At 42.0% G+C, this 23,762-nt stretch overlaps 1 protein-coding gene across 2 annotated transcripts in view; it reads right to left on the bottom strand.

Moving 5' to 3' along the window:
* The window catches only part of cdk14 (cyclin-dependent kinase 14), a 194,665-nt gene that overhangs the window by 119,628 nt on the left and 51,275 nt on the right, over positions 1-23,762 (bottom strand). For both annotated transcript variants that reach the window (XM_034698459.1, XM_034698458.1), the window contains 3 exons: positions 11,574-11,819; positions 5,045-5,139; positions 4,378-4,457 (listed from right to left, as the gene is read on the bottom strand). In XM_034698459.1, coding sequence (XP_034554350.1) covers positions 4,378-4,457; positions 5,045-5,139; positions 11,574-11,819 — 421 coding nt within the window. The remainder of the gene's footprint in view (positions 1-4,377; positions 4,458-5,044; positions 5,140-11,573; positions 11,820-23,762) is intronic.

Genomic DNA, 23,762 nt, shown 5'->3' with positions numbered 1-23,762 from the left:
ATTTATTCCATATTTTGGCTCTCAGTCTTTTTACAGATCCATGTTGTTTTTTAGTGGCACTCCTCTGACTTCATAATATTCATGACACCAAAGCCACTGTGGAGTTTCAGAGGTCATTAAACTTAAACAACAAACTGCAGAACTCTCTCCGATAATACTGAAGACACATTAACAGGCAAACAAACAGCAGACAGGAAATCTCATCTGGCCACAGTGAAGCAATTCAGGGAACGATTTCATCAGGACAGAATGTGAGAGCAGAATAATAAGCGCAGTTTTTATTACCAGACACAAATGGGTTTTTCAGACTGTTGCCAATTTGATTAATTTAGCAAACAAAAAGTTATATTTTCCAAGGGCACAGCAGGTTTGAGAGACACATCCACAGAGGAGTGATGAGTGCCCAAACCTCATGAATACATTCATTCCGTACGAGTACATAAAGGTTGTTAAAAAAATCTGACGGCAGGACTCCTCTGAACGAGCAGGAGGTTAGAGCTACAGATACCTCAAAGATCCTGTCACTGTTTGAAGATTTATCTCCTCTCTTTCACATGCACACACCCTCCCGTTCTCTCGTAATGGGCATGCATGTGTGCACTTTTAATGGGCATGTGCATGGGCATGGACACACACACACACACACACACACACCACAAACACACACACACACACACACACACACACACACACACACACACACACACACACACACACACACACACCACACACACACACACACACACACACACACACACACACACACACACACACACACACACACACACACACACACACACACACACACACACTCAGCTCCCCTCTCTGGTTATATTACTTTATTCAGCAGCAGTGTGTGATGCTGCTCACATATCAGCGCTGGGAGCTTCCTCAGCAGTAATTGCTGAATTAGTTCAATTTCAAAGTGCTTTACTGATCCGCTCACAGGGAGGGGTGTGACCCTGTGTGTGTGCGCATGTGAGTGTGAGTGTGTGTAAGCCCCTCACTTTATCAGGTCTGTATCATACACAGATCTAAAAGAATCATTTTCTAATCTAAATTCAAATGCCATCAAATGCCCGTTAAGTGTGTGGACTGAGCGGAAACCTCCAGTGTTTCTGAATGAAGGAGTGAGAGAGAGAGTGCAGTTCCTCAAGTGTCCACTTGGGGCTGGCTCCAACAGCCAAGAATCCCCAACACCCATGTTAAGCATGTTTTTGGATATGTAGCTCTTTTATTTGTTCGTTAAGGTAATTAAAAGTCCAAGAGTTATACATACATTTATATAATAAGGCGTGCGTGGTGATTGCAACATGTTTTGGCTTTTAAGTTGGAATTTTTGGAAGTTGTTTTCTTGTGTGGAGTCTCTCTCTCTTCCTCACAGAGATTGGGCGGCTCCACCTGCACCCTCACACCGGCATCAGATTACTGCAATCATCACCTGCATTTAAGCCCTGCTGTGAGCCCTGCTGCAGATTATTCCAGCATCTGATGTGGTATCACTCTCTCCCCTGGATTCACTCACCAGGCCCTCACGTCTCCAGCCTTCACTCTCCTCGGATTCCCTCCTCATGCCTTGGACCCTGGGTCTCTTCCCTCAACCGTTTTTCTCCTTCAATAAATTCACTTAGCTGCTTCATGTGCCTCCGGTTGTGCTTTTGGGTCCACACTTAAACACCTGGGCTGTTTTCAAAACGGCCTGCTGCATACTCCCTACTAATGTAGTAGGCAGTAGGTCCTGCCTACTACATACAGCGTGTGAATTTAGTATGTATATGAGTGTTCTGTTCGATCTGTGTTGCATACATACTGAATTTTGGCCAAATCAGTACGTACTGCTAGTATAGTAGGTGGTTTCAAAAACAGCTCTGGTTTTCTAACCTCCACAGGGTGTAGTTGATTTGATTGACACGTGGGTGCATCGTAGCTATGAGAAAGACAGCTATGGCTTCAGCTCCACCTCTTCCCTGCATCAGGATTAATCCAAAGTTGAGTTGAATCACCATTTCAAATGTACTATGTCCGTATTTTTACAGCATGTTTTGTTTGAGGTGAGTGCTTCAGTAAACTGAACATCTTCACACACACACCTGACATGACAAACAGAGGCAGGATAGTGTTTGTATAAAAGATGACTGGCATACCAGATGTCAGGCTTGTCTTTCACTTGCGTTGTCATTTCCCCACACAACAAAAAAAAAAAAACTCAAACACGCATCCATAATTTATAAACCGTAAGTAGCATCATCACTTATTTCTACATTCAGAGCTCAGTGGACGCAGGTAAAATGCATCACACTGAGAAACCAATCTGGGCTTTATCTGAGGAACAGTAAAGTTCTGCTCTCTGTTCAGTCTGCAGCTGGTGGGAACTCTGAATCTTCAGTCTGAAAGTTAAATCTTCTGAAACCCTGAGGGGAAAAAAAAGAAAGGAATCTGCAGATAAGTTTTCTGATTCTGATCTAAATTGTTTTTCTCTCCTGTGTTTATGACAAGAGAACAGCAGAAAAAGTTGTCTTTATTTTTCGTTTTGTTTTATCTCCAGAACAAGAGGATGAGTTTTCCTTGAAACTTTCAGTCCTTTTAAGAACAGTTATTCAGCCATGAGCGATCGTTGATTAAAAAATATAAACTAAAATGAATATTTAATATCTGTGTCAGCTAATAGAGCACTTCTGCGAAGCACTGCAATTGAAAGTAAGCTTTTCATTGGAGTAGCACTTAGTCTGTAACTGATGACATTTCCCTAACCCTGAAAAACACAATAACACAGCACAGCTTCAGAAAGGCTGTCTACATGTGTTTGGTGTTTGCAGGGAGGGAGTGTGAGTGATGGGTTAGTTATGAGATGTGAGAGAGCAGCTCCTGAACGTCACCCCAGTTAATTAGTCCTCCTGTAACTCAGGGTTCTGTCATGCTAATTAATTGGCCTGACAACCTGTTAACCTGCAGCAGCAGCACAACACACATGAAGCAGTTTGAGGAGAAGAAGTGCAGCTGAAGTCAGTGAACATAATTGGTTATCATTAGATTTCTGTTTTCTGCATATTTCATCTTCCTCTTACTTGTCTCACAAGTATTCAACACTTTGGAATTTGTTAGATTTCTGGAGCAACTTTAGCAGAACTGTCCTAAAGATCACTCATCTTATAAACTAAACAAATCAAGGCTGCAGAATCCTTTTAGTTAGGGTGTTTCTTGTATCATTGAGCCCAAGTATGTCACCATATCATTTGTATGTTTCCTCAATCACAGGTTCAGTCTACTAAGAAGGTGATAAAAGAGAGAAAAGAGGTGTCCTGCACATTTTAACAGAACATATTTGGCCGTTATTGATTGCAGAGGATTGGTGTATCCGAGTCTGATCCCTGTCTGCACTGCAAGTAAGATAATAAAAGCACATACTTTATGTTGGTCCATATTTGGTCCAACTCCATACATACCTCTTGATTATGCTGAACAGCACTTTAATGCGCTAACTTGCACTTTTGTATAACTCATATGTGCTCTTGTGATGTATTGTTGTTTTCATTGTCATGCTATCATGATGTGCTGTTTCCACGTGTTATTCATCTTGATCGTTATGAACTTTGTTTTGACCTGCCGGGGACTACGGATGAAAATTAGCCTTATGGCTAACTCTGGCATATTTACATTGATGCAACGCTGAAACGTTAATTAATATGCACTGTCCCTTTAAATAAAAAAATAAATAACTTACTTGGGGCATTTCAGGATTTTAAAAAACATCTGTAAAGGTGAAACCTGCAAAGATCAGTGATTATACTGCGTCTCATTGTGTTTTGAAAGAACCTAGTCCAAAGAACTTTAAAGTTCCTGAGAGGACAATTTTTTGTGTGGACTTTGGCACCCCCTGTGGACAAAAGTGGTATCCTTCATTTTCTACAGATGTGGTCCTTTACATTTGAGTTTCTTTTGTTCAGAGAAAATCTTAGCCCTCCTTCTTCAAAACAAACAAATAAAAAACATTAAAAAAAGCATCACTGAAACTTTAAAATTTAAAGGAAGCCAAATCTTTCAAGACAGTTTTGTGAAGGAATCTACGTCTAATCCTTCTGAAGTTACAGAATCAAACTCTACCAAAATTAATCATTTTCAATGTTCCTTCTCTATCTAATGGTAAGTATTTCCCATATTTAACCCTTTAATGGATTAACAGTTTGATCAACAAGTTATTTTCCACCATGCAGCAATCTCACAAAACTTCCTGTCATCCTTCTCTCAGCCCATTTTTTCGACCTAAAGGATCATGATGGCATCTAAACGAAATGCTCCATTGTGCCTGAATGTTCAAAACAAAAAAGGAATAAATATTTGAAGTTAGTGAGTAAAAATAAAAAGTATCTTTGCACGTACCTTCTCTTATTGCAGTGAAAGGTGTTCCCTCCTCTTCCTGCAGACGGATCACCTTCAGAGCCACCAGTTTCCCATTCACCCTGAACACAGCACGGAGCACAGGTTAAGTGTTTTAATCTTTGCTTTGTTTTTTTTTTGTGACAAGAAAAAATTTAAGTATTAAAATCAGTGAAGCTGGAGAACAGAGCGGTTTGTTAAGTGACTGAAATGTAATTTAGCAGCAGTGGAGTGAGACTCTGGTACGCTGCCACGGGATTACAAGTGAATGAAGCTCACCAATCAAAGCTGCTGTTGTGCCGGAGAAACACTCACACTTACACCATTACAGAGAAGATTACACTCTGTTTCATACATTTACTGTGTGTGAATTTTTCATTTTCAAGAATTTAATTAGTACATAAGAAGCAAACCATAAAGAGTGGGACATAACTATTATAAATGAATAAAAACATAGAGTTATTAAAATCATAAAGCACGTGTTCAAACAGAAAAGATAAAAAACATTCACACAGGAGTGTTATTGCTGTTCCAGTTAATGAGTTCAGTCAGTTACAGCACAGCTCCTGTGTAATTAAATGTAATATTCACTGGCTGCAGGAGTGGCTTATAGAAACTCGACAGAGGAGTGTCTGGATTAGACCTGATGTGACACGTGTGCTCGACTTACTTGCTCTTTCCTTTGTACACTGTAGCATATGAACCCTCTCCCAGCTTCTCCAGCTTTTCATAAGAGTCTGCTTTTCCAAACTTGGGGCTTGTGGGCTGAGGAGGAAGACAGAACAAGATATGAGAAAGTAATATTAAAGGGATGAAATCAGTAACCCTGAAAAGTTAAACTCTCAGAGGATTTCACAGGAGACATTACGAGTCTGTGCGAGATATTAAACCTCTCTCCTGCATCATCTGGGAGGTGGAGAGTCAATGAGGAGGAGGGAGCTTTTCCATAAGTCTTCATGTAAGAACTCTGAAGAATACTTTTCATTTAATCGCCTCCTCAGAAGTTTCTTTAAACTCTTTTCATTGTCAGCACAAAGAGAGGGAACAATTACAGAGAGCTGCAGCTGAATGTGTTTCAACTTTAAAACTTCACCTTTGCAGAGTCAAACCTCACCCATGCCTGCAGAGTGCTAACAACAAGCATGCTTTATTTGTCCCCAAGCAAACTCCACACTCTAATGTTTATAGAAGACCGTGCACAACCTTTAAGAGCCGATGTTTGGAACATCACAGCACACCTCCAGAGAATGTGGAAAACACAGAGTTGCGTCTGCTTTATTGTTTACCCTGCCATCCTCTGCAGCTGAAATAAGCTCAGAGTTTCTGAGAGCTTCTCTAAACAAATTAGACGTCCCCCTGGGACCGAGCAGGAAGTGAAACTCTATCTGTGAAACTACTCAGTTGGACAGTAAGATATTCCCCTCCTGGTGGCCCGTGGAGCCTCTCACAGAGACTCATGTTCCTTTTCTCTAGAAAACAAAGAGTTCCCCTTCTCATACATTTTTCATCCTCATATTAAGTCGTTTTCAGTCTCAAACATCCTGCATTAAACATTTTAACTGGCTTCTATTTACATTCATTGCAAGAAACTACCCTAAAACATGACTTAAATTTTATAACAGCATTTTGGGCTAATATAGCAAAACAATCCTGAATGTAGGATTTATTAAATTTAAATTTAAATTTATGCTCTCAATTAGAAAATGAAGAAATAAAAGAAGAGATTTGGCTCACTGTATTACTGCATGCAGAACTTGCACCTAAAACATTCATCTTTAACATCCTCCTCACTCTGTCTGGTCTTGTTGAAGTGCAAAACAACACATTTCACTTATGGTCACAACATGATGCTCTCTCTTAGTCAAAGTGCACACCACAGCTTTTAAGGAGCACTTCAGAAACATTTGCTCTTCCTGAAAACATCAGCTGCAGATCAGCATGGAGTACAATGTGAGGTCTGATACCTTTACTAAAATATCTGTAATAAGATTAATCCGATCCTTCAGGGTGCTGGGTCAAGAATTAAAGTAGCCATGTGCAAATCCATGCACACAGATTGATATGTTGCTCCTTTTTTCCTTGGCTTAGCTCTAGGGGTCTCCGTAGACTACTGTACATTATGATTCTATACACTAGGAGCCCAGCTATCTGCAGAAAAGTCCCCCCTCTTGATAAAATAAATGGTTCCTAGATGACAGCCTCTGAGGAGATAAACACATGTGCCTCTACATGACATTCTGCAGGTAAACACAGGTATTAGTGAGGGTGCTGCCGGCCGAACTGCCTCGACATCTACAGGACATCAGTTCACCTTCATGGTAGCTGTAGACCCTCGGTATCACCCTTTTACAGACTGGAGACCAAACTCATAAAGAGTGTCTTACACTGCTGAGTAAGGTGACAAAAGCAGGTTTAAAGAGCCTCTCCTCGTCTGCAGCTTTTCTTTGAGCCTTCTGACTCGACTGCAGAATTCACAGAAAGTATAAATGCTGCTCTGAAACCTTCAGCTCCGAGTACAGACCATTTCTGGTTGCCAAAGAAACCTTGCCGTCCTCTTTTCACTGAACATTTTAAAAGTAAGGAATGTGAAAGATGTGTGTGCCTAAAAAAAGACCATGAAAGAGACAATTTACACATTTTCATAATCAGTCCTGACACAATTCATTAGTGTCTCGCAGCGGTGCTGGCAGGCAATCAGTCAGGCCTCATATCACACTTATTAAATCTTATTTGTGTGCACATTCATTAGCTGTTTCAAATTTGGGGCCAAATTAAAAAAGGAAACCAAATACGTTCTCAAACCTGAGAATCTCATTTGCATGATTAAAAAAAAAGCCTGTTGTTCGTAAACAGCCTTCAATTAACCAATGGAAACAGGCTGGAAAATGTGTTGCAGACGGAGGGAACAAAGAAGCTTCTCGGCCAAAACAAAACACCTGAAACATGAAGATGTCATTCGAGGCTTTGGCATCGTTTGAAAGATTTCAGCGTGTCAGAGCCGATCAAGTGCATTCAATGACAACAATGTGATTATAACACGTCAACAAAGCAGTGAGACTAAAAACACAAAGGCGTGTAACGTTAGAAGTACACTCTGCTGGATTTTGATACCATCTTTGCTTATATTTCATTATTCGTTTGATTGCACATCTTTGTTATGAATTAATTCTGATTGGTCAGCTCTGCTTTCCTAAGGTCTGTTATTTCTGAATAGCAGACCGGTGCAGATCTGATCATAGACTCTGGATGAATGCACAGAAGTAAGTCCCATGCATTTTTAGTAAGAACATGCACTGAGGCGAAAGAGGTTTTGAAAAAAGAGAGAGAGGTTTAAGAAATGTCACTTCCCTGATGATAGAAAGTGTGCTATCATTTTTAGATGACAGGATCAACCGTTTTTAGAGGAAATAAAAAGTGCTCTTCCTGATCAATATTTTAGGACAAATGATCAATGTCCTTATAAGTATGTCACCATGTAATAATGTACAGAGAGTAGGTCGTTATTGCCAATTAAGCCCTTCAAAGCTTTGCATCGTCCTTCAGCTTAGAGTGCATGCCTGTAATGTTGTAGTGGGCGGTGTCTCTGTGGTCAAATTCACTGCGTAGCACTAAAAGCTCTGAAGAATCAGGTTCAGCGTTTAGCCTGGATGCTTCAGAGTAAAAGGTCAAATACGGTCTGTTGATTTTAAAGTCAGAGTTATCAGAGTCACAAAGCTGGCCTTCTTTAAACCTGGGGAGATCATCATGCTAACGTATTTAACGAAACCAACCCCAGGTCTAGGTTACATTCAGAGTTTCAGCTTTAAAGAGGCTGAAAAGAGCCGTCCTGTCACTCATGACCCTATGAATCACGGTTAAGATCCTCAGCTAACATGATATGTGTACAGTTAAATAATGAAGCTTGACAGTAACATATACTGTATGAATCACATCACAGAGCCTCTGCATTAATGATGAATATAATCGGACCCTCTTCAGTCTGACTCCTCTCATTTTACCTGTTTACTTCAGGTAAAGGTGACACTTTAAATTTCTGCAGATCATCCACACAGTGAAATAATGATCATAGCATCTACTGACACTGATATGGATTTTACACTTGATCTTAACATCCTGAAAAGTCTGTTGAAGGCTAGTTTTGTGGTGAAAGCTAAAGCTAATCATTAGTCTGTATTTATCCCAGATTTAGTCTTGTGCATCATTGTTAAAGTTTAAGAGTCATACTGTGACAAGTCTTCAAAGTAGAAATAAACATTTTGAATAACACAATAATGTCCTGCAGGCTCTGCTTTGTGCACTTCTCTGGCTTCTAATCCTGCTTCAGTTATCCCTCCTGCTGAAGGCGGCCATGTTGAGGGATGTTTTGTCACCGAGTCGTATGGAGGGGGCTTCTCCTCATGGGAAAATGACGTCAGTGCAAACTCTCAGGGTTTATTGCTAATAAAACAACATGATCTCTGTACACTATCTGTTATTTCACTGTGATCCTTGTCGTGCAGGAATGTGACTGAATGTCCTCAAAAGAAAATAAAGAACCGGATCAAATTCAGAGGAATGTTTGCAGCACACTCAGAAACCAGCTCTTATGTGAGGAGCTGCGAGAGTGATCGCTCTGCTGCAGCACAGGGAGATGTTCTGGTTGATGTGCGTTGTGCTTAAAGATCCTTATTGGTTTCCCAGGGGGTAAAACTGGATCCTCTGCAGATACCTGCACACCTGTGTATCATCCTGTGGTCTTTTCAGCCTCTGCAGACTGTGAGTGAGGATTTCCTCCTAAAGCAAAAATTGGTTTGATTGAAATGTTGAGTAGGAGGTTCAGCGAGTACACAGATTCATTAATTACGAGCAAAAATAAATAAATAATAAATAAAACAGGGATCTCTACTTCCATCTTATCTCAGAAACTACAAGCTGTGTTTCCATGGCAACACCGGCTCAATTGTCGCCTGCTCTCTCACCAACTGTTTATCAATTCAAGCAGGAGGAGACTTCCCACCAAGTCCTACATCACCAGCACGGTTACTGACGGTGACTCTCCCCGTCGCCTGTCTCCTGGTATGTGATCTTCTCTGTCGTGGCTCCGAGCGACACGCTGCGATTGTTTCTTGGAAAACAAAAAGGCAGGTACTGCGAGCACGGAGCTTCAAGGAGTCACAGCGATGCTGCGTCTCAAACCAAATCTGTTAGCACAGCGTCGAGTCCTACACTCTGCAGCAGAGATATTCCTTCACTGCAGGAATTTTGACATAAAGCTCCAAACTTTTACACAGACGATGTTCATCTACTGTAGATAACAAAGTCCTGGTTCAACCTTCTTTATCTTTTATTGCAAATTGCTACCAGAAGGAGCATCACCACCAACATCCAGCTATCATCACCTGCAGGATGTCTTGGGACTTGTTTAAACACTTAGTGTTAATTGCAGTCTTTTTTCCCTTATCAGTTAAATGCTTGGTGTGCTGTTAACAGATAACATATTTAAAGTTCATTCCTGTTTTGGTTCCGTTGTGATCACTTCAAGAGTTACAGGAAGTGTGCCTTAGGTGGTGGTGTCACATGACCTGAGATCAGGAAGTGAGGAGGATTAGACAACATGGTGGTGTTATGTTATGGGTCTTAATAATCCTGTGACATCTGCTTGAACGTTCTTGCTAAATTTAATCCATATCTTAGTTGGGATTAATGTATTTTGTAGTTTGATGCTGACGGAAGTTCATAGATTATTTAGTTATCTGTTTATTTCTTGTATTTATCCGACCCATTAACTTTAACTGATTTTTAATTTTGCTTTCTACTCTCATTAATTTTATACATTTTATGTATTGATTTATTTTATTTCAAAGTATTTTTTATGATAATGTATTTTATTATTTACACATCTCTGTTATTTTGTGAAGAACTTTTGGCTGCATGCTTGTATGAAAGGTGCTTTATGAATAAAGTTGAGTTGAGTAGAGACAAAATAAATGACTAAATATATAAATAAGGTTATGTTTTAAAGATTAATTCATGTGAGGTGATATGTGTCACAAGACTGATTGTGTTTTTGTATATCTTATAATTCCACCTTTTTCTGAGGTACCAATAAACCTGTGGACGAGTAGACAACGTCTTCAGAGTCTTGGTCATATATAGGACAGAACATTTGGGTTCTTTGTGCACAAAAATTGTCTTCATTTTAAGTGTGGGCACATTTATTTACTCAGAACAGCAAGGAGGGTAAACACTAAACTAAGTCAGCTGCAGACGAGAGAGTTTTATCACTCTTTGAACGTCACTCAGGGAAAGAAATCCAAAAGTCCATCTCTTTAAAAATACAAAATAATCCCTTTAAAGCGTTCATCATTCAGCAGTCTGGATTCTGTCTTTACAAAGTTACACATGCCTGCTTTAATTGTACCCGCTAATATAACTCTTCTCATGATACCCGTCACTAACCGCTCTGCCCGAGTGATGACTTCAATGCATACGCAGGACTAATTGATCTGAGCCAAACTCAAAGTTGTGCAGCCAGCCTGTGGTGTGATAATATCTGACATCAAGAGAAAGACTCCCTTTTCCATCTGCTGGTCATTTTTAACAGTCCAACTACCAATTTCAGATGCCAGAACCGGGCTGGAAAGCACAGAAGCTGATGGGTAATGGTGTTTTATTTCAGCCTTCTGCTTCCAATAAAAATGAGAACGCTTCCAAAACCCAGGAGTCTCATCCCAGCGTTAAATACAGTTTCTGCAGTTTTATTTTGACGTCTGTTTTTATGGATTCATGCATCAGTTAAAGAGGATTCATCCTGAGGTGTTAGATTTCAGAGTCCAGAGCTGTAAGTGGAAGAACATAAGTGTTTGTCCTCCCCTTATTCACTTGTTGGCGTGGCGCTGAAAGACTTCAGTCTATCACATAAACAAAGAGCCTCTGCATCTCTGCATGTAAGAACAATGCAACACACGCAAAAGCATGCAAACATCACATAGTGCATCATGGGTAATGTATTTTAGGTGCTAATTTGAATCACCAAGAGAACTGTAATATGGAGAGGACAGGGAAGAGTACTGGCAGTCCACATTCACCAAAGAAGTCCTGATACACCAAGGGGTTAAATTTAGAAGTGGTAGTGCTACAAATGCTTCAAATGAAAGAAGAGATCTTTTAAAGGTATCCTGATGAATAGGAAGGTGACTCTGTGTGAGAGGTGTACTTACAGAACTTGGGCTGGAGTGTCGGCGCAGTTTAGGCGATTCTTTGCCGGAGGACGAGCTCTTGGCGTTGATGCAGGCATTGTTCTCGGAGTGGACCCTCTTCACCTGGCTGGCAGGCTTTTCAAACGGGTCGAAGCCGCTCTGCGTGCGCTGCACTCTCACCTTCTTGTCCTCAGGGATGGTGTCCAGGGGCTTGATGACCGAGTCCGTTCCCTGGCAGCTGCGTGTGGACATCTTTGTGACACATATCTGTCGCATGAGGAGAAAGAAAAGAAAAAGGGAGAAGATGAAAGTGAGCTTTAAAGAAAAAAATCCATCTGCGATTACCAGTGTTCAGCCAAAAACTGCCTGTGCCCCCGCCTCGCAGATCCTGCCTGTTTTTCATCTCTCTGTCAGCCTGGGTCTCTTCCCTCCCTGCAGAGCCTTGCTGCTACCTCTCTGCTCAGATGAGAGCCTTTTTATCTCCATCTCTCTTTTCTCTGATCAAAAAGAGCTCCAGCCTCTGTCACACACACACACACACACACACTTACACTCACGCACCGCCGGCTGCTGTTTCTGCTCCCATACTGAACATTCACACAATTCCACCTTATCTCTGACACACATCTACTGTTCCCTATATTGTGCAGACACGCTCCAGATTGTCTCCAACGAGCCTGTCCGGCACACACGCAGCCCTCCACGCTCCTCATCTATTTTCCAACACAAAGCTTCTTACCAGCTGCTGCTCTGCCGTGGACTGTGTGTACCGGACACAAAAGACGCAGGCGGCATGACATGTTTTGCCACAGCTCCCTGCAGATTAAATATTTAGGCCCGGGCTCCCCTGCAGGAAGAACTTCTAATTACTCTGATACACAAGGAGGAGTCGTGTTTCAGCGCTGTGGTTGTCTTTAACGTAGGACCGGTTTCAGTGCCCAGAGCAAAGCGTTTCCTACAACATCGCTCTCCTCCTCGCTGATGCTAATGTGGAAACTTCTTCAATTAAATAAAAATATTGATTGTGCAGTTTATGTTTCCATCTTTCCTCTTGAGTTTGCCTAACGGTTGTGTGACCAGTGATGCTCATGTTTGATGATGATGATGATGTCTAGTGAGCCAAGCACATGCTTCGGGTCAGGGTCTTGTCTCACCCTGCTGAGATTCTAATCAGCATAATCACCCACTTACTATAAATGTACCTTACTTTTATTCCTGCCTACATGATCATGACACCTAGGTCTCTGATTGTCTCTGTGCTGCATGTTTTACATGGCCAAAAACCTGAATGAGTTGTCTCCATGTCACAATGATCTGGTAACTTACTCTAGCATAGTTTATAAATGCAGGTCAAGCCGTTATCCACGCTTGTGCAATCATTGTAAGCATGTTAAGGTTCTCACATGGTGGGTTTACGTGCATGCTAGTGTCCTGATATGTTTGGGTTTTTAAAGAACAGGGTTTTGTATCTAGCAGCTCATCTCATCCTGGTTCTTGGACACCTGGATGATCCCTTGATTAGATACCAGGATAATGTGGTGGGTTAACACCTCATCCCGGTAGGTCAAGCCTTCAGTTATCAGGCACCTCTCCTTTGGATCATCTACTAGTCAGGGTCCGTGAGGCAGACACCCTCTCTACTTTAAGAGTAGGCTTCAAACTTTCCTCTATGATCAAGCTTATAGTTAGAGCTGGCTCAGGCTTGGACCAGCTCTTAGTTATGCTGCTTTAGGCTTAGACTGACACACTGGGATCCTGTCTTTCCCTCTCTCTCCTCTGTCTACCTGTCTCTTACTTTAACTCTTCCTGTCCCGCTAAAGTTACTAACCATAGACCTTTCTGGAGTTCCTGAGCTCCCTTGTCTCCAGCTGCTACAACTACTACTATCCTTGTCACCACTATCATCTCTCTCTCTTTATCTCCCTCTATCCCTCTCTCCAACTCGGTCTCAGCAGATGTGTGTCTATCATGAGTCTGGTCCTGCTGGAGGTTTCTGCCTGTTAAAGGAAGTTTGTCCTTGCCACTGTACCTTGCTAAATGCTGCAAAGTGCTCTGCTCATGGTGGATTAAGATGAGATCTGACTGAGTCCTGTCTGTAAGAAGTGACTGGATCTGATCCTGTCTTGATGTTGGGTCTTTGTTAATAATGTGTAAGTGTAAGGTAATAATGATATGATGACTAAATACTTGAATTGTTTGTGTAAACTGTTCACGTTGAATCTTTGATTTAGAGTGCAGAAGCAGCAGCACGTCCTAATCTTACAGAGCCGTGTTTCCTTCAATGAAACAATCTGTAGAATAATAAACAACAGGATGCTCTAATGTCAGGAAGCCAGTTTCTTTTTTGTTGTTTTGCCATCTCACAGGGTAAACATCAATTAGCTACAGCTGAGTAAATCCATCAGCAAGAGTTGTCATTAAAGCTGATGAAACTAAATGTCATCAGCTTACGGCGAGCAGGCCACAGCTGGGTGCAGGTTTACTGATTCAACATTAGTTTTTAGTTCTAAGGCACGAGAAAATCAAATAATAATCATTCACCAAACTTAATCCTATCAATAGTTTGTCATTTTGCTGTTGATATAAAGATCATGAGGGGAAAACAAAAGTTCATCCTGTCATTTTTGCAAACTTTTGAGATTTTTCAGCAGTTCTCATTTGTTTTAAGACACAAAATCAGAGTATGCCCACTGACAAAGGAACAGAGGAGACAAATGAGCACATAAATCAGGCGAGGGAGAGATATGCAGGACACAAAAAGAAAAGGGGAGTTTGGCAAACGAGCCGTCAAGCTGTCTCAAACATGAATCTGGTGAAGATCCAGCTCGTCCTCAGTGACAGTGTTTGACATCTGGAACAGCACATGAACTAACAAAAACACACACCAGCATTTAGGACCTATCATACTACCAGGCATCAATTGTTGATGAGAGAGCCTGGGAACGATGTGTTCAACATGGCTTATGTTCCAACCACTCCACATCAGAGAATCAGCCGAGGATAAAGAGACATGACAGATGGAGAAAAAGGTCACCAAAGAACAGGGGACAGGGAGGCTGGCGTTGTTTTTTATCTGAATGGAGTACCGGCTAATGCTGCCAACTGTGCTGTGATTGGATCCTTATTCAGAGCTGTGGTTGGCTGGTAAGGGTCCCAAGTGTGTCCCAATTCAGGGGCGCATTAGAAGACACGAATGCGTCACAGCAGCGCGTCGAAGGCTGGGCCCAACACATCCTGTGATTCTTTGCCGGTCAGTTCAACCAGTTGGTGACTCTCAACGACCATTTAATGAAGTGTTTAATAAGAGTGTTAGTAGAGTAATTGCTGACTCAATGTTATAGCGATCTGGACAAATGTTTAAATGCGCTGAATGTAAGTTAGGGTTAAGTTACTCAAGAGATGGCACTTTAAGGGGCAGGAACAGCTGATGATGCAAACAGAAAACCAGACAGTCTCATTCCAGTTCAGCCTGTGAAGTCTAGTTAACCACAAAGGCTGGATCCTTCCCTAAACTGGGACACAACTAATGTTGGACAACTGGTGATATAGAGGACACAAACAGATGCCTCCTTTATATCTGGACTTCAACCTATCGGCTGTTTGAGTACAGCACATGAAGGTGGGACCAGGCAGTGGAAAAAAAACGAAAGACGGAAGTCTATGTGGAGTGACAGGCTTCCAAGTTCTGCACAGGGGTATAGATACAGTCAGTGTCGCGTCATAGTTAGGGGCAGGTCTCTGCGAGGGGAAAAACAATCCTTTCTCCCAGCTTTTAACACTGCGAACACAGATTGGTTTTGAATGTTTTTGATTGAACAATTCTTATTATCGAAGATGGCTGGATCATGCAGGGATTCACACACAGATCAGCCTCAGAAAGCGTGGTATAGTAGTTCATTTAACTTCTAACTATTAATCCAACATTATGGTACCCCTGAAAAAATCATACACTGTTGGATAAGGTTAATATAACGTTAACGTGCCAACTACAGATAGAAATGTTGGATTTTTGATCCCACAGACGACCAAACCCAACATCCCTCCGGTTGTCTTGCAGCCACAGTGTTCTCCTGCTTGGCTCTGGGCTTTGGTGATAAAATAAAACTTTATATTCTGATTATTGGTTTATTCTCGTGCAGAATGACATGCTGCAGCTCTTTTGCATTGTGGCTAGTGGTTTGTTTCCCCTCCGGATGTGACGTTTTCTGGGATGCCGACTGTATTTATTAAATGTCTTACCACAGCCTGGAAACATTAGGTAAGCAGGACTCAGGAATCCAGCTAAAGTGAGACAGATTTGTAAAGAGCTCTGCAGTCTCAATCCACAAGAGAGCATTGGTGAGAAGATCACAGAGGGGTTATTTTTCAGGGGGTTTGTGGTGTTAGTACAGGTACAATAAATGCAGGTGAGGTTAGAAGGTAGGAGGACAGGAAGGTTTGAATGATATCACTACTTGTGACAGAGACCTGACTTTATTCAGTTGATTTACATATTGCTGTCAGTATAAGAAGTCAATTTTGACCTAGTCTCTTTGATGTCATGCACTGGTCTCTGAAATGAGCTTTTGAAGCCTGTTGATGGCAGTCAGGATGTTAAAAATGCTGACTCAACCTAACTTATACACTAGTATTGTTGTCTGTCCTCATGTAAACTGCCTGATCACTTTTCCATCAGGAGACATCACATGCAGGTCACATGTCCACAGTAAATCGCCTAGCTTTACCCCCTCATTGTGTCAGGTTTCCTAAGTTCCTCAACAGTTCCCAAGTATCCTTCATGGTCATAGTAATAAATAAACTCCATCTCAGATTGAAACCATAAACCTCTTCTTGAATCCAGTCTGAATTGAGATCTTTCATTGAGGTGTTTTTAGTGAATGACAGTAACGTCTGGGTTGTGTCTTGTGTTGTGCATCTTCAGTTACCGCCTCTGTGCGGTGTATTGTGTTCAGAATATGATCCCCCTGTTAGCTCATTGTTGCTCTTGTCTGTAGTTATGAGACCACACGTGTGCGGGTTACAATAGACTGTTTGCATGCTCTCTGAAGGGAGATGCCCAACCTATTCTCTGCCTTAATGAACTATTCAGACTGTTCTCACTGTCTTCGTTCAACAGCAGCTTTCTCATTGACCGACGCTTCAAAAACACAAAGCTGAAGGCTCCTCTCTGGAGTCATTTACAGAGGCCGTCCTTCAGTTTATTGTTGTGATTCATAATGGAGTTTGGAAACTGTTGAGCGCTGATTGAATTATTCGTCTGGGGCAATGCATGGGTCAGGTAAACACAGGAGTGATTGAGGATAAAACTGTTCCTGCCCCTAACATTGATACAGTAACGGGATTAAAAATGTCCTGTAATCACAACAACCTACGCTCCAGAAGATGTCACTGCTCAGCTTGTAAGAGAGAGAGGGCAGCAGTGGCTGAGTATCATAGACAGCAAGTTCAGGGTATGAAAGGAAAGGGCAGCGTTATTCTCTGATTGTTGCAAGGTGATTATGCGTCCATATGTCGACACAAAAGTGCAGAAAGAAGCTCAGTTTTGTCTATATTCAGCTGCTCTCATCTGTGCACAACCACGGCACAGACAGACGGTTAAAATGTGCAAGTACTGATGTTTTGTTCAGTCCTTTTGGCGTCTCATTAGGACCTGAAGTTACATCTGTGTGTGCAGCAGACCAACGGAGAGGAGGAACAGCTATGTCATCTGGTCTCTTTAAACTGTTAAACTTCTGGCTGCATATTTACAGTAAATCAATGGCAACCCTTATTTCCTGAGTATATTCACAGTAATTTATTGTATGCTGATATCAAGTGGAGAATACAGCCTTCCTTGCCAAAGTTTGATGAAAAATGTTCAACAAACACATCATCATGAGAAAACCGAGGCGTAGGAAAGGGTCTGCAGAAGGCTCTGATTGATTGGTGTATGAATGGTTTTAGTTTTGCATGAGTCATGCATACAATACATCCAAAATATGACATGACTGCATGGCCCCCAGTTGAAGTGCAGTCCTGTTCAATAATAACAGGAATGTTAACTCTCAGTTTATGGCAGCATGTGGAGCCCTGCGACATCTGGCTTTCCGGTGTCACCAGGATTAGGAGCCCCACCACGACAGGAAAACCCTGCCGCGGATGCAATTACAGCACATCGATTCTGGTTGAAGGACAGCCTCTTTAATCACTTTCACCCCCCTCCACCGTCACCACCAGCAGCCTGATATACAAACACACATGCACACACATAAACAAACGCTGATAAACTGCATTGTTTCCCTATCTATAATTTATTCTGTGCTGCTGCAGTGACCCCGCGGGGATCTCTGCAGATTTATCTTATCTCAGAGATGCCATACAGTAATGGCAAAGGTAGGCAGTAACACGGTGGGCCGGCCCAGGCTAATGCAATATCTCCAGAGGAGTAGTTACTGATGACATTAGTTTGAAGTATGACAAGAACCACACAGGCCGTAAAAAACAGATCAGCCATAAAACCTACTTATGTGCTCTGCTAACTCGCAGCTATCAGCTGTGTTAACTTGACCACAGTCGGGGCTCACGCTCTGTGTGAACGCATTTCCATTTTGCTGAGACAAAGCAGAGCTATCAGCTTGCCTGGCCTCATCATTCTGGGCTCAAGACGACAGTGAGACGATACACCAGAGGAGATACTGGAAAAAAACACCTCATCCTCCTCCCGTCCTCGCTGTCTGGAGCTCAAGCCTTTGTTTCTTGAATGGCAGATGTGTGTGTGTGTGTGTGTGTGTGCGTGTGTGTCGGTGCTAAATATAGCTGGATCCTCCTCAAATACAGCAGATTTGGTGTGAAGTCTTTGGTCACTGACAGAGAGCTGAGCTAGAGATGTAGGGACTGTAGAAGAATGATGGTCTAATACAATAATGACTCACAGCTTCACAGGATCTGATTGAGGACTACGCTGACATGTCATAATGGGGACATTTCAGTGGCAGTCGTATCAGGTCCATCCTGACACAGACGGGCTCAGACTGTTCTACAGAAAGTTCAAAATCAGGATAACGTTTGTTAAGTGAGCAGAAAAAACTTCCTTCAGGCGCTTTCAGACCAAAATACAAGAAAGGTTTCCTCTCATCGCTTGTTGAAGACCGACAAGATCATCTGTGTACACATATAATACACACAATTCCCTGAAAAAACAAACTAAACATTGCTCTCATTGGACTTCCACCAGATCCGTCTCCACAGAGCAGGACCGACGGACAGCTGGGGTCATGTGACCGAGGTTTTCCCGCGTTGATCATTGAATTAAGGATTCTCCTCTTCCTCTCCTCATCCATGTTGTCTTTATGGTCCTCTGAAAACCTCTGACCTGTTGACTCCAGGCCTGGCTCCGCTCATCATGATGGTTTGGTGTTGTAGTTAAGTGAAATACGATCTGGTGATAACACAGAGTGTTTTATTCTGAAAATTAACCGGATGTTTTCATTTTGTTTTGGTGCCTGACTTCTTGTCCCGCCCCACCTGCTCTGTTGAGATTGATGCGTCGTGCTCCGGTATCCGGCGAAAATAGAAGTCTTGTGTATCTGATCTGGAGGACTCCGACCTGCCGGATCAGAGACGCAGCCGGAACGCAACAGAGCGGATCAAGTGAGAGTTAACAAATTGACTAGAATAGAAACCTATCAGATCCAGTGCTGTGGATCTGGTGGAATTTGTCCGTCTGAGTTGCAGGGCTTGGTTAATTTCTCCAAGTGTATGTGGATCGGATAAAATGTTAATTTTACCGCTTCAGCCAACTCGTGCCCAGGTTGTTGACCCATTTACTGGAACCCAGAATCTCTTAGATAAAAACTACTGACCATCACAGAGCAATCCGTCTCTACTGAGTTTAATTTAATCTAGCAGGTCATTCATCGTCTCTAATTCAGCTAACTACAGCTGTATATGAAATAACATGTTCTATTGTGACTTAATTGTAATAGACAGATGCTGTATGACGACATCATTGAGCAGATTTGTAGAGAGTGTGATTTACTGCAATGTCAGATCTGTCTGCAACAAGACCAGCAAGTCGAGCTTGGATCGACTTCTGATTAGAACTGCAGACTTAATTGAATAATAGTAACATCAATAATTTCAGACGCCCAACGATTCAATGAACATTACTGATGGCGATCTTGATGTTGCTTCACTTGAATGAAACTCATCTGCATGTCAAATCAAGTGCTCACTCACCTAACAGCCCCTCTCGTGGAGGCAACTGAGAGGTTTTGGCTTCACTTTTGTGAAAGGTGGATGCCTACCCTGTACGGGCAGTGTGGAGCAGACAAATCAAATGTGTAGAAGAGATGTAAGAGGTGGTTTGGGTTTAGGGCAAGGAAAAAAACATCTATTTAAATGTGACCGTGTGTTAATGCATGTTTCTTTATAACAGATAGTTTCCCTTGGCTTCTTATCCACATGCATGCACAGTTATGTCTGAAAAAGCTGTCTCAGATTCAGGTTTTGGGTTTGACTATCGAGCAGACGAGGGAAGAAAACAGTGTTAAGTGCACGAACAGCAGCAAACAGTGCTTCTTAAGAAAAAGCAGCTTAGTGATGGATCCCTCAACAACCGCTTTCCCCCACTGTAAGCACTACAGAGCTAAGCTGGCAGGCCTCGCCTTGCACACTGTAATGGTCCGCTGATCAATAAGGAGCGAATGTGCTTTAAATCTAATTCTTGTTGCTTCAACAGCGTCAGAAACGGCTCCTCTCACACCTTCCCGATTGGCTGGCTGCGATGAATTGTTGTTGTCACTTATCACTTTTCTCTGAGCTTCCCCTCGAGCTCTTTCTCATAATTCACACGCCCACTCTTGTCACTTACACTCATGTAAAAGAAGAATGTCTACGAGGGAGGACTGTCTCAAAGCTTGGGTGGAATATGATGTTTCAATCCACGGCGGCTGAAAGAACGGGGATCACTTTTCTCCTCAGACATGGTCGAGTTCGCACAACTTTGTTCCGTCACTTTGGGGTTGAGATGCCCATGAATTTGATTTATTCATCTTTGAATTTTAATTCACTTTAGGAGAAATACTTTAGAAATTTGGTGATGAATTATTGTTATTCCTTCTTGGCAGAGTTCAAATTTCATATCTCGTATCCTTGAGTTCTGTTGGCTTCCTGTCAAAGCCAATGTGACTTCTCACTGCAAGTCACTTTCATTAAGTGGCGGAGCAGAGTAAAATATGGAAATGTATTTTTGTTTCTCCGTCACTGTGGCTATTTATCATTTTGAGCACAAGCCTTGAGATATTATGGATGAGAGTTTTAATTAACATATGCGGTGGAATAAAAGATCCCAAAAGCAAGCAGATGCCCCAGATAGTGTTTCTTCATTACAGAGCTGAATTCATCCTGCAGAAAAACAGGATGTGCGTAAATCCCTCTCTCTCCGTCTGCAAGCATTCATGGATACACCAACTTAAAATCATTCAGGAGGTTTTGAGCTCCATTGTCTCGGATGTTCCCCTGCAGACCGCCTTCTGCCTGACTCCAACTGCTACAACTATTATTATCAGTCTTATTTATATTATCATGACTATATCATTGCTCATGTTTTACATAACACCACTTTAATAATTGGCATTGAAGCCACCGCTCTGTATTATCTTGTTATTGCTATTTGTGTTGCATCAGATGGCTCTCGATGTTTCCACCTGTTAGAAATAAGGTTTTCTCTGTCGCTGTTGTAAAATGTTGCTGAATGTTTCCTCATGTTGTGCAGCTCTTTATGTAAAATATCCTGGGCTGACTTTTGTATGATTCCATGCTTTTTTTCGTAAGCGTATTGCAATCACATGAGCAAAAAAATCTGCTTTATTTTTATGAATTAAAGAGATAAGCGGCACTTCAGTTGCACTCTGTGGATCCAGTATTTTCAGCAACTGTCTGATTGTTTCTTGAGTCACCACGTAGCCAGCTTGAATGCATTTCAGATGCATTGTCTTATATCCATTAAGCCATATTTGCTCAGCTGATCCTGGAGAAATTATGCAACGTGCAGCAGATCAGAATGGGCCTCACGTCTAAACAAGTGTAAAGTCCTAAGCTGCAAAGTTGACAATACCCTCTATGTTACTTACAGACATGAGTATCTCCCAATGTCTTAAACCCAAAGTAAATAAAACTGGATTAAACTGAACAACCAGGGTATGTGTGGGCTACTACCTTGTGTATCCTTGAGATGCTGTTGGGAAAAACAGAGCAGATTTTCTTGTCTTGTGTGAATCAAGCGGCAACCTCCAGTCTCAAAATATGAAGCCCATGCAGAAGTGTTATAAACTGCATTTCGTGGAGCATCCAATTGAGGCTGGCTGCAGAAATACCAGAAACCACAAACACACAGCATTAATAAACATGTTTACCGCCTGGTTCAAAAAACGGCTTGGGTCTACGTAGCTATTCCTCTATCGGCACACCTGTACGGGGGGTGAATTTTTTCTAACGTTACGGTTCAGGAGATATAAGATTACGAGTTAAGCTCCAACCCTGCCTCTTTAACTCACTCTACGTTGGTTGAGTTCAGCATTGACGTCACGGATACTACATCCATTATTTATACAGTCCAAGATGTGAATGCAATACGCTGCCGTCCCATTTAAATACAAATTCAAGTCATTTCAAAAGCTTAGACAGTCAAATTTATGGACCAGCTTTGGCAAATTAGCAACTTTCATGAATTGTACACACCAACAGTGAGTGGCAACCTCTGCTGTTAGAAAATGAAGTTGATAAAAGTACAGAAAGTTGCAGCTCCTCCAGCGTCAACAGGAGGCCCTCTCCAAAAAGAAGAAATCTCCATTTGGTCCGATGTTAAAATGTCACTTTTACAGCAAGATCGATAAAGTTTACATTCTGGTTATGATAATATTAAAGCTAAGAGTTATGTATACATTTGCATAATTAGGGGCATAACTAACTTGACTGGCAGGCTGCATGTTGTAGTGGTGTGCCAGGAGGCTAGATCCACCTCTTTGCCTGTGTCTTATTGTCAAAGAGTAAGGCAGAGTCTATTTCCTACATGGTGACCGCCATTATTTGGCTCGAAAAAGTATCCTCAGACACCAGTGGGTGACATCATTGAGACTGCGTCCATGTTTTAATGGTTTCAAAAAGTTTCTATCAAACTGGAACAAACTGCACCATCGTTAGACGACAGGCGATGTCTTGAGCACAATCTTGGCACACTTTATCTCCATTTTCAACCTTTGAATGCCTTCTTATTAACAAAACCTCAACACATTGTTGTACGCTGATATATCTTCGCGAAGGAGGCCTCGCAGTTTAACACAGTGACCTGTGCAGGCAGCCAGCCTCTTCCCCCTGAGTGAAGGAGGATTGTGGAGTCCAGCAGACTTCTCGGAGGAGGAAATGTTCCGGCCAGTTAGTGACTCAGCCAGGCCTTCTACATCCTGATTAGTACAGCCGGCCATCGCCTTTGATTGGGATTCTTGAGAATAGAAAGGACCGACATATAAATGACTAAATTGGCCAGCTTCCCAGCACTTATGGATGCAGGAGAGCACACAGTCACTCAGGAGAATGGCTGTGATGTAGCCAGCTCCTTCCCTCATCCTCCACCCTGATGACTTCTCTTCTCCCAAGCCCTGGCAGCCTCCAACCTCGCTCATCTTCAAAACACTGATATATAAAGCAGTGAAACCTGAGCCAGGAGTGGAGCATTTCAATGTACACCTCATTAAAATTTGCAACGTTTCACTTTTTCACAAAGAAAAAGTGTCCCTGGCTATCTTTTGATACTGAAGAGAAGAGCCAACCTGAGGATTTATGACACTTTTAAGGTCCACCTTTAAGTCTGACAATAAAAATGAGTGCTGATCACTTCGGGTTGATTGCGTTTCAAGCAAAAACACCTGTTTTCTCTGCACCTTGCATTGACGCCCTCTTCTTTGTTGGTTATAAAATAGCAGTCAGCAAACAGCCTTCAGAAGGGCTGCAGTCACTGAGAGCTGGTTTCACAGCATGACAGCCAGGCCCTGATAAAAAATAGTGAAACAATACATTTCTAAGATGAGATAATCACATAAACTGTTTGATTTTTCAATGTTTATTTTTAATATTGAAAGTCATAACTCATCCCTAATGGCTGTATTGATGTGCAGAGCTTACAGTAAACAGAAAAAATCAATAGGATCTCTCAACAGGACTTTATTCAAGTGT

Source organism: Notolabrus celidotus, chromosome 12, assembly GCF_009762535.1.
Source record: "Notolabrus celidotus isolate fNotCel1 chromosome 12, fNotCel1.pri, whole genome shotgun sequence".
NCBI lineage: Eukaryota > Metazoa > Chordata > Actinopteri > Labriformes > Labridae > Notolabrus > Notolabrus celidotus.
This window is presented reverse-complemented; position numbering and strand designations above follow the sequence as displayed.